This window comes from Elgaria multicarinata, chromosome 5 (genome assembly GCF_023053635.1).
Source record: "Elgaria multicarinata webbii isolate HBS135686 ecotype San Diego chromosome 5, rElgMul1.1.pri, whole genome shotgun sequence".
Taxonomy (NCBI): Eukaryota; Metazoa; Chordata; class Lepidosauria; order Squamata; family Anguidae; genus Elgaria; species Elgaria multicarinata.
Genome location: NC_086175.1, coordinates 94,194,312 through 94,208,665, shown reverse-complemented (window position 1 = coordinate 94,208,665; position 14,354 = coordinate 94,194,312). Strand labels below are relative to the sequence as shown.

General features: G+C 37.1%; 1 protein-coding gene across 2 annotated transcripts in view; it reads left to right on the top strand.

The window, feature by feature from the left end:
• The window catches only part of ZNF654 (zinc finger protein 654), a 22,363-nt gene extending 8,009 nt beyond the window's left edge, over positions 1-14,354 (top strand). The window contains exons 3-9 of one of the 2 annotated variants that reach the window (XM_063126825.1): positions 1,075-1,156; positions 3,140-3,266; positions 4,233-4,435; positions 6,176-6,315; positions 8,709-8,850; positions 9,970-12,265; positions 13,866-14,354. In XM_063126825.1, the coding sequence (XP_062982895.1) occupies positions 1,075-1,156; positions 3,140-3,266; positions 4,233-4,435; positions 6,176-6,315; positions 8,709-8,850; positions 9,970-12,265; positions 13,866-13,873 (2,998 nt within the window). In that variant the 3' untranslated portion in view covers positions 13,874-14,354. Of the gene's footprint in view, positions 1-1,074; positions 1,157-3,130; positions 3,267-4,232; positions 4,436-6,175; positions 6,316-8,708; positions 8,851-9,969; positions 12,266-13,865 lie in introns of both variants that reach the window. The other variant, XM_063126824.1, reaches the window with a different exon arrangement.

Below are 14,354 nucleotides of genomic sequence, written 5' to 3'. Positions count from 1 at the left end.
AAAAATATGCACTGGGGTGGGGGAGTGACTAGAGGCAGGCACATCTTTGCCGGTGAAGGCTTGCAGGAGAAGCTTGTTTAATTGCTGACTGGGAATCACCAGGCTCTTCCTGACTCAGTGCAAACTGGAAGCTTGTTTCTGCACTTGGTCAGATCTTGATGTAGCTTTTCAAGCCTTACAGTCCCTTATCCAGCATTGCCCATTATTAAGATTATCAGGCTTCAATGCTTATTCCATTTATAAATTTTATTACCCGCTTTTCATTACAAAATGAGTGTGGTGAGGTTGGCGCTACCTCGCTCACCACTGTAATGTAGCCCCTGAAGGCTTTTTTAAAACGGAATTCTGCCCTTAGGCCAAAAGAGTTTCTATACTCCTGGGCTAGATTAACCTGGGGTATGGAGTTTGAGCACATTGGACTCTCACTCTCCTTTTTATCCGACCGAAGTCATGCAATCTTGGTCCTCATTCATTGTGTGTTTATGATGGGAAGCTGACTGCAGGTGAACTGACCTGAAGTTGAATCTTGACAAGACTGAATTAATGGTGACTGACAGCCCCTGTGTTCTACAAGGGGTGAGAGTAGATAGGAGCAATGGCTGTTGATTACATAGCCGCTTTATAGTAACTGTTATAGCCTTACTTCTTCACTTAGGTTTCAGCTTTGGGATGCTCCTGGATTAATTACTGCACTTGAAATTGTAAATTGCTATGGTGGCTACGAATGCATTTCAGCAGCTCCATCTAGTGAGATCTTTGCGTTTTGTAATTTTGAGGTTAGACACTAATGTGCTGTGGAGCAATATTTGAAGTTGGTAAATTTTAGCTGGTGCAGAATGCGGCAGCCCACATCTTTACTGGGTTCTTCAGTAAGAATGCATGCCAGTGCTTTAGTATCTGCCCTGACTTTCAGTTGTATCTGGTACAATGAAAAGTGTTTGTTTGGTACAATGCTCACAGGGGCTTGGACCTCATTGCTGCTTCACTTATGATTCTGCACTTAAAACCTATGAGTTAATATGCTTTAATTATTTGCTTGGTTTTTAATTCCTCGTTGCTTTGATGTGTTTTTAGGAGTTTTTTTGAATTGCTGCTGTTCTTTGGAAAGGATGAGTTCTATGAAGATCCTTTAAAAGACATTCTGGGATCAATCCAGGTAATTCGTTACATATAGCAATCATTACAGTGCTATCCGTGTATATGGCTCTTGTGTTATAAGGAAAAAACTTAAAATATAAACGTGAGTGTATTGGTAAATCTTGTATGCTAGGATATAAACAGTGTGATCAACTTTTCATGCTAAACTCCCCTAGGACAGGATGGGCATTTTTTCAGTCTTTGATTTTGCAGCTGGTTCCTGCTACTGTTGCTGATCCTCCATGTACATCAGGGAGAGTGAAAACCTTTCAGTGCTAAAAGAGAAGGTGCTGATAGTGTTGATTAGTTAGGAAGAAGCCTATCTTCCCTGATGAGAAATTTCCAGAAAAAAATCCTGTCATTTTTTCTGCAGTTTTGTTTTGTTTTATAAGATCATTAGTAAGAATGAATGCAAGCTTATTGCAAATAAAATATTAGGCAAAGTTGACAGTTTAAAAGTTGTAATTAATGTTTTTCTTAGCAAGTAGTGAGAAAATACATATACCATATTTCTTTGATTCTAAGACACACTTTTTTCCCATCTGAAAACATCTCTGAAAACAGGGTGCGTCTTAGAATCGCAGGCGCATTTATTAGAATCAAAGCTTTTTTCCTGTTGGTGGTATTGAAATTAGTGTGCGTCTTACAATCGATGGCATCTTAGAATCAAAGAACTACGGTACATCACTGAAGTACATGTATGTCTCAGTGTGAAATAGAACTAATAAGTAGTGACAGTGAAACTGAAGGTGCCCAAACAACCTTAGTGGAAGAGAGTTGAACTCTTTTGAAATAGATAAGTGGTTGCCATCATATCATGCACAATTCTTTGGGTTGCTAAAATTAGTGTGTGAATGATTTTCAGTACCTTTGGGTTTCCCCCCCTTAAATGTAAACAATCTTAACCGAAGTACATGCTGTCATCTTTGGTTGTTGTTTTTTACCAGTTTTCCAATAAAAAAAAATTCTACACAATGTAACACTTTAATCACAGGTCAAATATTTGTGGTGTATTGGGGCAAAAGAATAACATGGGGTACTTTTTTTTAAACATTGCTTACTAATTACAAGTAAAATAAACATGCTGAATTAGATTTCTGTTTAGGGCAGGTGTGGACAACTTGTGGCTCTCCAGATGTTTTGGCCTACAGCTCCCATCAGCTCTAGCCAGTAGTGATGTATGATGAGAGTTCGTAGGCCAAAACATTCAGAAGGCCACTACTTGCTTACCCCTGCTCTAGAGTATCAGAACATTTTCCAATGCAAGTTGAACATTTTCCTATGGAAACTATCGTAATTTGCATTGGAGTTTTTTCCGGAATATTTTCCAATTCAAAATTTTCTGGAAAATATATCACTGCTGAGAACACTGCTATTCTTGGGCTTACCTCCCAGGATGCCATTTCTGCTTCGACCACCACCAGCCAGGAAGAGGATGTTGCAGAGTCCTCTGTGGTTTCCTACTGTGCTGCTGTGGTGTGATGCTTAAAAGAAGCAATGAAGGAATATTAAGAAAGCGAAACTGAGCAGGGCTGGCCAACATTTTGATTGCCTTTCCATCCGGCCAATGTGTCGTTTGGTTGAGATATGATGAGATTGAAAGGCCTTCAACTGGCCATCATTTCACTGAATGCCTTGAGTGCCATTTTTTGGCAGAAAGGCAGGATAGAAATAAAATAAATATAAATTGCTAGGGTGTTTTCCCCCCAGCATGCTTCTTACATGCATTGTCCTCATTCAAACCTTAAACTTGATGTAGTTGTTCACTAGGGGCTGTTCTGTCCACTTTGTTTTAATTTATAAAAATATAAACAACAATGAGAACTTTGCACAGCTTAGCACATAAAATAGACAAGTATTAAATGTTTAAAAATATATTACCTAATGTATAAAAATGTACAATTCTCTTAAATAATACAGTTTTTAATTTATGAAAATACAAACATAAAGCTCAACCCGCTTTTAAGTACTTTAATACTCACTTCCTTTTTAGGAATGTCAGAACCTCTTAAACAGGTATGGAAATGTTAACTTGGAGTTGGTGACTCGCATTATCAGAGATGGAGGACCTTGGGAGGATCATGTATTACAAGCGGTTCTTAAAGCGAAGCCAGTTTCTCAGGAATTAGGTATTTATTTCATTTCATTTCTTTTCTGTGCCTCCCAATAGCTGAAGCTCTCTGGGCGGTTTACAACAATTATTAAAATAAAATCAAAAATACAATAATACAGCTTATTTTTTGTCATATTTCTTTAATCTTTTGCCATAAATATTGCAAAATAGTACCACAGTGAATTGTCCTGTTCGTAATTTCCTATAGTTTCACTTGCAGGTTATCTGCCACTGGTTTTACATTGGGAATAGCAGTGTGGAATTAGAATTTATCGTTTTATTTATGTAGGAAAGTTCTACCCCACCCTTTAGTATCCGTACTCCCAGATAGTTAACAGCCATGTATAAGCAGACTAAAAATCACAAACAGTAAGAGCACTAGAACAAAACCAATTCAGCCAGAACTTTAAAAAAGCTTGGATTGAAATAAAAGATCTGTATATCATGTGACCTCTGATATAAATACAGTACTCCTGGTCTAGCGGTTGCTTATGCATGTGAAGATTTCTCTTTGTATGTATTACTTCTGAAGGGAGCAAAAGGTTCAAAGAACAGCTCTGTATGTATGCGCCATTATGTTTACAGATCTTTCCCCAAGTGAAGCCCTTGCTAGCATGGGAGTTTGGAGTGCAAACACACTGAAGGATATTGCAGTAACTGTACCTAAAGGGCTTACAAAAAAAAATTTAGGTAGTCACTGGGGTTAAGGTAATGTAAGAACTTTATGGCAGTGAAGGTGAACTGTTAATGTAGAAATTTGTATACTGGCATCTGAAGAATTTGGTAGAAAATCCTTGTCTCAAGACTGATCACATTTATTATCTACAAAAATAAGCTTTCTGTGTAGATTTTCTTAGTTTAATGTCTTTTAACTTTTAACAGCAACTGTTCTCTTGCTGCTTTATAAAACTGAGCTTTTATTTAACCTACTTCATGATTTTTCTTTTATGTGATCTAATTGTTTGTCTTTTTATTTTACCAGTTAACAAATATTTAAGCTCTGAAAATCCACTGTTCTTTGAATTACGTGCCAGATACCTTATTGCCTGTGAACGCATCCCAGAGGCAATGGCTCTTATCAAATCTTGCATGAATCATCCTGATTTTAGCAAAGACCTTTACTTCCATCAAGCATTTTTCACATGTCTTTATATGTCACCACTGGAAGATCAGCTATTCCAAGAGGTACTGTTTGTCAGTATATTTTTGTCTTGCATAGCAATGTAGCTTTATCCTGTGTGCTGATGCAGGAGAATACATGTTTTATTCATGATAAAGCAAAATAGACAAATGGCCAAACCCACATCTTTTTAAAAACACTTTCTTGTACTAAATATTTCATCTGTGTACAGGATAATTTCTGCTTAGATAGTAGGGTATTTACTGAAAGTGCAGAGATGAAGTTGACAGGATCAAATTCCAAGCAGTTTTTAGGCACAACCTTTTTGGGGGCCTGTTAATGTGACACTTCAGGTTCTGTGGTTAGCAAAACTAGTTATCTGGGGTTAGCACTAACTACAAGCGGTGCTGTGGCACACAACACTTGAAGCCATGGTTAGAAGAACTAACCCTGCTGCAGACGATCCGACTGTATTTTGTGAGTGAGCAGGGTTCAGCAAAATTCATCACACAAAACACCTTAAACCCTGCTGCTTAACCAAAAGCCATAACCATTTAAGGTGTCTTCTGAACAGGCCCTTTTTCTCTAAAGGGAAAATTAAAAAGATGATGATGATGATTTATTAAATTTATTAGACACCGTTCTCTAAAACAGACTCAAGAGTCAAAACACACAAAAAGTTAAAACAGCTAAAAATGATTTAAAATCTTAAGACCCAGTAAAACAACTACATGAATAAACTCTGTCATATTCTGTCAAATGACTGGAAGCAAAGTGTCAATCTAGTACCAAAAAGATGGCAACGTTGGTGCCATAAGGACTTCACAATATAATAATAAATAATAAATTTCTTACCTGTCTCTCCCTCTGGATCGCGGCAGGGAACAAAATTAAATACAACAATACAATACATAAAACTAGTTATAAAAGATCATATAAAACCGGTATAATATTAAAAATAATAATCACAACATCTTAAAATTCTTAGGGTTGTGTGTGTAATAGAAAGAGAGAGAGAGAGAGAGAGCACATGCCAGAGCCTTGCAATATATTTGTGGATAAATGTTCATGATTAATTATTTTTTAAAACCTAAAACAGTTCAAAAATTATCCAGACTGAGATAGCACTATCTTCTCAATAGGTTCCATGAGATTTGCACTCAATTTGCACATGTCTGCTGCAACGGTGCTGGTCATGGTGCTCGAAATTAGTATCTTCTTTTGAAAGACTATAGAAACCTCCAGTAACAGTTTGACCAGAAACCTAATTGAGACTGAAAAATATGGAATATGCATCACAGGCAATGATGACCATACAATACTGCTTCCAACTCTCTGGAGAACGGCTGTCTGTACACAGACTACATACATGAATTACCCTGCTTTTCTGGAAACATACATTACAAGTGATCCTATGAACATTCCCAAATATTCTGCTATTAAATTGCTTGGTTAACCATACTTTAGAGCAAGTTTCAGTTTAGTGCCTTGAGTCTTGTGCAGGTTGATGGCTTCTGTCACTTATGAGTTGTAGTAGTATGCTTTTTACACCCTTCATTAAGTGTATTTGGGAGCATTTTGTTGAAATATATGTTGCATAGAAACTTTCTCATTATACTTGCCATTGTATAAATGTATATATAACACTCCCAGTCCTTCCCTGCCCCCACCCCCCAAAATAAATTTGGCCTTTACATTTAATAAAAATAGCCCTAATAAGAGCAGCTGAGAATTCCAATTACTGTTAAGTGGTTAGCTTTTCTGTTACTACAATTGTCTAAATTGATCTCATTTTGGTTGTATAGCACTTGCTGAGGACTGATTGCAAGAATGGCATTGAAATCATCTGCAACATTGCAAAAGAAGGGAAGACTGCCTTAGCTTTGTACCTTTGTGAATCGTTTCTTGTTCCACAACTCAAAAAAGGAGAGATGTATTGCATCTGGTAAATTCTTTCTTACTTCTTAGTAATACGCGCAAATTGCAGATTCATATTACTACAAAGGACTGGTAGAAGTATATTTTTTCTGCAATCATAAATACATTTCTCAGCAATAATTAATGTATTTCATTTTTCTTTTCTGGTTAACTGTCTATTGAAGATGGGCCTACAATGTATGCCTATACTACAGTTTCACTGACTTCAAAATCCACAGCTTCAAAGTGTTAGTAAAAGTCAGGTTTGGGAAAGATTTTGCTTAAAATCAGCAGGCTACTTTTTCTTTTAGTTCCCGGAAATGTTTGCTTTCAAGTGTTTAGTTGGCAGCCACAATGAACTTCCTTCTGGAAGCGGGAATTGAAACTAATAAGGAGATCCAACTTTAAAAACATATTTTATAGTTTCTGGGTAGTTCACATTTAATTACATTTGAATGTGTTAAAATGTATTCTTAATTCCTAAATTAATACATTTTTATTTTAGGAAAACTGTACACTTCAGTATTTAGAACAGGCTTCCCCAACCTGGGGCCCTTCAGATATTTTTAACTTAAATTCCATCAACCCAAACCAGCATGGCAAATGGTCAAGAATGCTGGAAGTTGTATTCCAAAATATTTAGAGGGCACCAGGATGGGAAAGGCTGGTTTAGAGTTTGGTTATAAAAGGGGAAAGACGTTACTCTGGTTTTTAAATGTAAAAATACATTTTGAAAAGGAGGGTGGCCTATTTTTTCCCAGTATTCCAGGTTAGTTTTTCAGGTTTTTTATACAATACAAACAGCTAGTTTAGCTAGCAAAAGATGTTAGGAAATTGCAGTAACTTTGAGGCTTATCAGATTAACTATTTTGTTTTAAGAAAAAAAATTTTTTACATAAGAATTTTATTGATGTAAACAAAATGAAATTTTCCATGTGATGTGTATAGAAATGGCAGTCCTTAGTTTTTCTGTTCTCAGTATAAAGATATTACATAGGCAAAACTGCCACTTTAAGATTTTTTTGGAAGAACAGGGAATTTATGCTTCAACAGAATTGCAGAAGCATTAGAAATAATCTTGCTCATACCTAGCCAGTTTTTCTTCTCAAAACCAGAGAGGATTGAAAAGGAAATGGGGATAGGAGCATAGTCATCTTTGACCCAGTAATGATGATAGACTGAAGGGCTATTTGAACTGTACACCTCTTTGACCCAGTAATGATAGACTAAAGGTCATTTGAGCCATTCTTCCAGCCTGTTAGTAGGACCCACCCCCACCCCAGTATTGAAAGTTTGAGTGATGTTCCGATGACTGGAGTCTGAGCTGGCTTGTGGTAATATCTGAAAGAAATAGGTCATGGAAGACCCTTCTCCCTAGCCTGACAGAAGAAGTAATGAATATGGAGAAATAAGTCTGGTCTTCGCTTTCTCATAGACTAGTGTTGTCAAGCAGTGGAAGGAAACAGACCATGAGGGTATTCTTCTCAGGGAGCTGTGTTGTGGCTTTTATTTTGGGGAGTGTTCAACATCCTCCCACAAAATATGTAGACTTATTTATTAAGTCTATGTAAACATTTTAGAGTATCTGCCTCAAGAATCTGGCCATCAAACACTGAGTGCTTTCAGACACCTAAAACTGACTCCATTAAGACCTTCCTTTAGTAAGAACCCCAGTTGTTTCAAATAATATGCTTCCTTTATTGTAACATACTTTAGAAATTGCATTGTATTTAGTTGATGTCACCTAATCAAATACATAGGTTCTACAAAATGCATATGTACTTAAAATAAAAAGGTTGATTACCGTATTTCTTCGATTGTAAGACGCACACTAATTTCAGTACCACCAACAGAAAGAAAGCTTTGATTCTAAGAAATAATAAACGTACCCGCGATTCTAAGACACACCCCATTTTTAGAGATGTTTATATGGGAAAAAAGTGTGTCTTAGAATCAAAGAAATATGGTATGTTACTTGTTGTGAGCCTTCAGGGATAGAATGAAATTTAGTAGGTTCTGTTTTCCAAGAGTATATGGGAAACCAAAATAGCTCTCCCTTCTGTATTGTACTATAGGGGCAATTCGAAGAAAGTATGCTTAAGATTGCAGCCCTAGTCAAATCAAATTCCTTGTGAAGTGTTTTCACTTCTTTCTCAGAAGTGAAGCAATTTTTTTTTACCTAGATTCTGCTGACAGTTGTGTGGTATTCTCTGACCTAGAAATGCTGTTTTTATTTCTTCCAAACCTCTCTACAGAATAGTACAGCATAGTACAAGCAGTGTCACAATATCTATGCTATGCAGGTTTGTTTTATAACCCTGCATTACATGTATTCTGGTAGTGTTATTCATTCTATCATGTATATTTACAAAAGTACTCTGTTTAAATTGTATACTAATCAGCCATTTTATCTCTATATAGGGAGCTGATCTTTATTTGGAGTAAACTACAGCTTAAATCTAATCCATCAAAGGAAGTATTTATAGATCAATGCTACCACCTTCTACGGATAGCTACAAACATAAGGGTTATTTTCCCTTTCATGAAAGTTATTAGAGATGAAGTAAGTAATTGTATTTTATTTCTTTACATGTTTTAAAATACTTAGAACCTTACTTCTGCAATTCATACTTTATTTTATAAGGAGTATAGATGCATAACTGAACATTTAATTTAAATTTCAGGACACTTTATATTGTTTTGGCCTACAACACCCCTCAGCCCTAACCAGTATTTCCTGTGGTAAAGGATGATAGGAGTTGTAGGCCAAAAGATATGGAGGACCAGAACTTGCCCAACCCTGTAGAAAAGAGATCCTGCTGATGGAAGGAGGGGAGGTGACTTCTTTGATTCCTCTGTCCCTATTCAGTCCTTAGCTCCCCCTCCCACATTGATCCAGAGGGTTCCCTAACATTCATGAATCTGAGGACATAAGGGGCTGAAGATGGCATGAGTGAAAGTCACCTCCCCCTTTCACTAATGAAGTCTAGATCTAAGCTAACATGTTTACTTCTTGATATGTGTGTATATTGCATTAATTAGTGACAAATGCATATTTTAAACAACTTTTTCTTGCAGTGTTATTTGTCAGATTGCCCTGAAGTATTACTTTTAAAAAATACAAGCTTTTTAGCTGTCTGAATGCACCATAATGTGGTGATCTCCTTAGTAAGATGCAAGTTAGATTTGTGTATGAAGGTGATGTAGTACACTGTGGAGGAGATGAGTTCTCTGCCTTCTCTTCCCTCCCCCCTCCACAGTTTGTTACTGTGGAAGTACAAAGAGAAAGTCTGACTTTCCCAAAACATTCAGAGCCACTGTTTAGATGGACAAACATGAAATTACAGGAACAGCCAACTTGGCACTTCAAAACTCTATAATAATTGTATAAATAGGAAGTCAGACCATTGATCTGTCAAGCTCAGTGTTGTCTACACTGCCTGGCAACCATCTCTCCAAGTTTTCAGTTTTTTCAGGCCCTACCTGGAGATGCCAGGGATTGAACCTGGGACATTTTAAATGCAAAGCGTGTGTTTGCCACTGAGCTGCAGTCTTTCTCTGGGTATCTAGTGACTGATTAAGGAAGAATTGCAGAAGGTTGTCAGTAAATTGGGTTGTCTTTATATTCTGAGTTTAAAGCATATGGGCAGGATGTACTGTGTCACTATTTTGTTTCCCATAGGTTGGCAAGGAAGGTCTGCAGATTTGTGTTGAGATATGTGGAAGTGCTCTCCAGCTGGATCTCCGTGATGATCCCAAAATGAAGTGTCTGATATACAAAACCATTGCTCATTTTTTGCCAAATGACTTGGAGATTGTCAGAACATGTGCTCTTTCTATCTTTTTTCTTGAGCGCACCTTGGAGTCGTATCACACTGTTGAACATTTATATAAATGTGCAGATGAAGAATATAATGAACAAACCAGTTCTGTTCAGAATCGTGTTCGTTTTGAGTTGCTTCCAATTTTGAAAAAGGGGTTATTTTTTGATCCTGAGTTCTGGAATTTCTTGATGATCAAGCAGAACTGTTTATCTCTGCTAAGAGATAAAGCATCAGTTGACTTGAGAGAAAGTACACTGGAGCATTCTTCTGCAAACACTCCGAAGACTCGTCGGGCATTGCGTGGTGATCAACCCTGTATATCTGATGTAAACAATGGAGAACTAGACCATGAAGATCCTTCTGGAGCACAATTGAAATGTCATAGTAATTCCAAAAAGAACCATTTAGTTCTTGGTTCATCTAAAGTTGATCACAATGTACCAAGGCATCGTTGTGTGTTGTGTAACAGGGAGTTTCTTGGAGGTCACATTGTCAGGCATGCACAGGCTCATCAGAAAAAGGGTAGTTTTTCATGTGTAATGTGTCGCAGGAAATTCAGGCAAAAAGGAATAATGCTTAAGCACTTAAAGAATCATATCAAGAAGATGACAAGGCATCACCTTGCTGTTACTTGTCATGATCAGGAAACCCCTGATGTAAATGAAGTAAACTGTTCTGGTACAAACATCTCTCTTGAAAATGGAAACTTGGAGAGCTCTAAAGAAAACAAAGTAGAGATAGTCATTCCAAGTACTGATGAGGAGATGCAGAATTCTGAACTCACATTGGATGTAACTGAAAATCACATTAGTTACCAGGATAACGTTGTTGAAAATGGTAGTTGTGACAACTGTTCAAATAACATTCCTGAACCGGACACTACAGAAGGATTGCCAGAAAGTGATAGCAGCCTGAGTAAAGAGGTCCCTATACTTCATAAAGTAAATGGTGTGTTAGACCCTCAAAATGACTTGGAAATTATGGACCAAGCAGGTAACTTCAAGTGTCCTGCTAACGGTTGCATTCGAGTCTTTAAAAAGATACGGTTTCTGAATAAACATGCGAGGAAAGCTCATCCCACTGATCTGAAGGTGCAAGAGCACATAATGAAGTGGAATAAAGGAAAATGTCGGTTTTGTCAAAGAAAATTTTTTGATTCTCAACATTTTATTGATCATCTAAAGCAACATGTTTATCCAAATGTATATTTTTGTTTACATTTTAACTGTAACCAGAGATTTAAGCTATCCACTGAGCTTGCAGAGCATATAAAAAGTCACAGTGAGTTTAAAGCTCAATGTAACTTTACAGAATGCTGCAAGCTTTTTGATGACCTAACATTGCTGTATGAGCATGAAGCTCAGCATTATTCAAACAAATTGGATCCTCCTGAAGAAGTCAGTGAAAATAATTCTTCAGATATTGTTTTGGAATCTCAGTGTAGCATCCAAGAAAAAGAAAGTAGTAGCAGTGAAAAGGAGACTGTAATAGATTTGCCAGTTCCAACTTGGAAAGCAAGGAAAGATTCAACAGAACCAAAGACTTACATCCAGAGTGAGAAAAAAACAAATAGTCTAATTCAAAATGGAAATGAAAATGCATGCGATGGTGCTGCTATGGTTGTGAACGTGATAGACCAAAAGATACCTGCAGTAGAGCCAAATTCAGAGAACTATGAAGTTAGTGACCAACTAGTCAATGGGCATGGTGAACTAGAACAGACTTCTTCAGCTTCACTAGATGCTGATTTGGAAAGAGTGACTGACAGTACAAGGACAGAAAATGGATCCATTCTACCTGTTTTACAGAACTGTACTGATATGCCACCAAACAGTCTTGCTACAAGCTCTCAGTCACCTTCCAAACCAAATCAGATAACAGAAAATACTTCATATGGCTTGATTTTAACAAAGCCTTATGTTAGGCCATTGCCTCCAAGTTACCTTGATGAACGATATATTAGCATGCCAAAACGAAGAAAAACTTTGACTGAGAAAGTAGATACCCATTCAGAGCAAGATAAAACCTGTAGCAAATCAGAAAAATTAAGATGCAGCAAATGCTTGACCACCTACTGTAATTCAGAAGCACTTCAGCTTCACCTTGCACAAAAGAAGTGTCGGACACTCTTTGGATTCGATTCAGATGATGAAAGTAAGTCTTATAATATTGCTACGTTCATGCACAGAGTTTAAAGGTATTAGAAAAGAGATTTCCAAACAATCCACTGTTAGACAAAGGTTAAAAACAAATACAACAAATACACTTAAGGAGAAAAGAATCCAAACGGGCAGGGTAAACAAATGCAGTAAAGTTCTAATATATGGAGTGGTACTGAATTGTTACTTGTTTGTTTGCTTAGGAACTATACTTGGGGCTTGGCAAAGAACTAAGAGTACTACAGCTTTGAACTATCTTTGACACCATGAAGTGTTGGTGAAATGATTGCTTGACCAAGAACATTTAGAAGCCACTCTTGTGGTTCCATTACTCCAGAAAAGAATGGCTAAATGACCATCTTCACTTTGAGATATTCCATACCACAGGGGTGGGCAATTTGTGGGCCTCCAAGATGTTTTGACCCACAACTCTCATAAGCCAGTCAGCATAGCCAGTGGTGAGGGCTGATGGGAGTCATAGGCCAAAACATCTGGAGGGTCACAAGCTGCCCATCTTTGCCATAGAAGGTGATTTGCAGAGTCTTGTATTTTTTTATTGTTTGCACTTCACTCTGGATTTTCTTCCTGTAATTGTTTGAAACTGAACTATGATTGACTGAAGTAGTGCTGGCTGGCTAGCCAGCTGGCCTTATGACCTAGAAAGATTGCATTAATTTGCTGAGTTTGCCAACTTAGAAACCCAAGTCTACAACTTTGGAAGTTGATTTTTTATCCTGTATTGCATCTGAAGGCTGAGACCACTTTCCACAAATTTTATCTAAGGTTAAAACACTTCAGGATTTAGCTCTAATAGCTATTATTCATGCCTTCAACTGTGAATCTTCAGTATTGTGAACAGAGGGATCCTGCTGTAGCCATTTGAAGCAATAGCTGGTACAGAATGTGGTTCCTTTTTTCCTGGCAAGTTCATGACTGGGCTTCAGGACTGACTGCCTTGAGCACACAGGCTACTTCAGTTAAGAATGACGGTTTTAGCTATACAAAATTCAACAGATTGAGGCTACATATCTTCCTTACTATGTCTCATCACTTTCTGTAGTCAGCTAAAAATAGCTTGGAGGGGTGCCCTTCATGCATTAAGCCTGATTATGAGTTGCATATCGACTTCTTAAAAGCACACGCAAACACACCAAATGCTTCTCTCAAAAACGGCATTGCATTTGTAAGACTACTTCCGTGTTTATTCTTATGCACCCATATATATTAAATGAGAAGAACAGTACACATGTATGTTCATGTGTCAGTGCATACTTAAACAAGCAAATCTAAAAAGAACATGTAAACTCTTGTTTGTATGTTTCAGAAACAATGTGAGTATTATATGGTGGGAATGAATAAGAAGTTCTATTATTTTTTTCTAAACTTTAGTATGTTCTCTGAGCTGCCATTTATCTTAGTCTACTTTAATCTTGTTCAGGAAAACATTTTTTTGAAATAGCTATTTGATTAGACTGATATACTCAAACAAGTTAGGTGACATTCTCTTTTTAAGACTGTTCTTCAGTTTTGTTAAATAACGACCACAGTATAGAAAAGGAATCTAGAATACTAACTAACATAATGTCTTTTTACAGGTGCCTGATCAAATGTTGCAAGAAGACTTCTCGGTTTGAGGAGTGGCATAATGGAACACTACAATATTCTGCATCAGTTTGCTTTTCCCTTGTTGGCCTTAATTATAAAGAAGTCTGAAATTACTAAAGATAATCTGACCTTGCTCAGAGTTGAAGCACACTTGGGTCAGAACTAAGTGATAGTAGAAGCTGTGCAGAATTTTAATCCAGAAAAACTGTGTTAAAGCCCCCAAAGTACCAGTTATCTAGAAGCCACAAGGTCCCACATGAAGTCCCAGTGTGAGTAAGTTCAAAGTGTAACAACATACTGAATGGCTCTCATGCTGATTGGTAACTATTGCCCTAGAGAGAAATGCAAGTGGTATGTACCTCTTTCTGGTTGTTCATGTTCGAAGGAAGCCTGTCTACGTTATAACAACTAGTTTGAGTCATTATATTAAATGTCACTGTGCATAAAAATTTGGTCAATTAAAAGTTGATCTGTTTGTA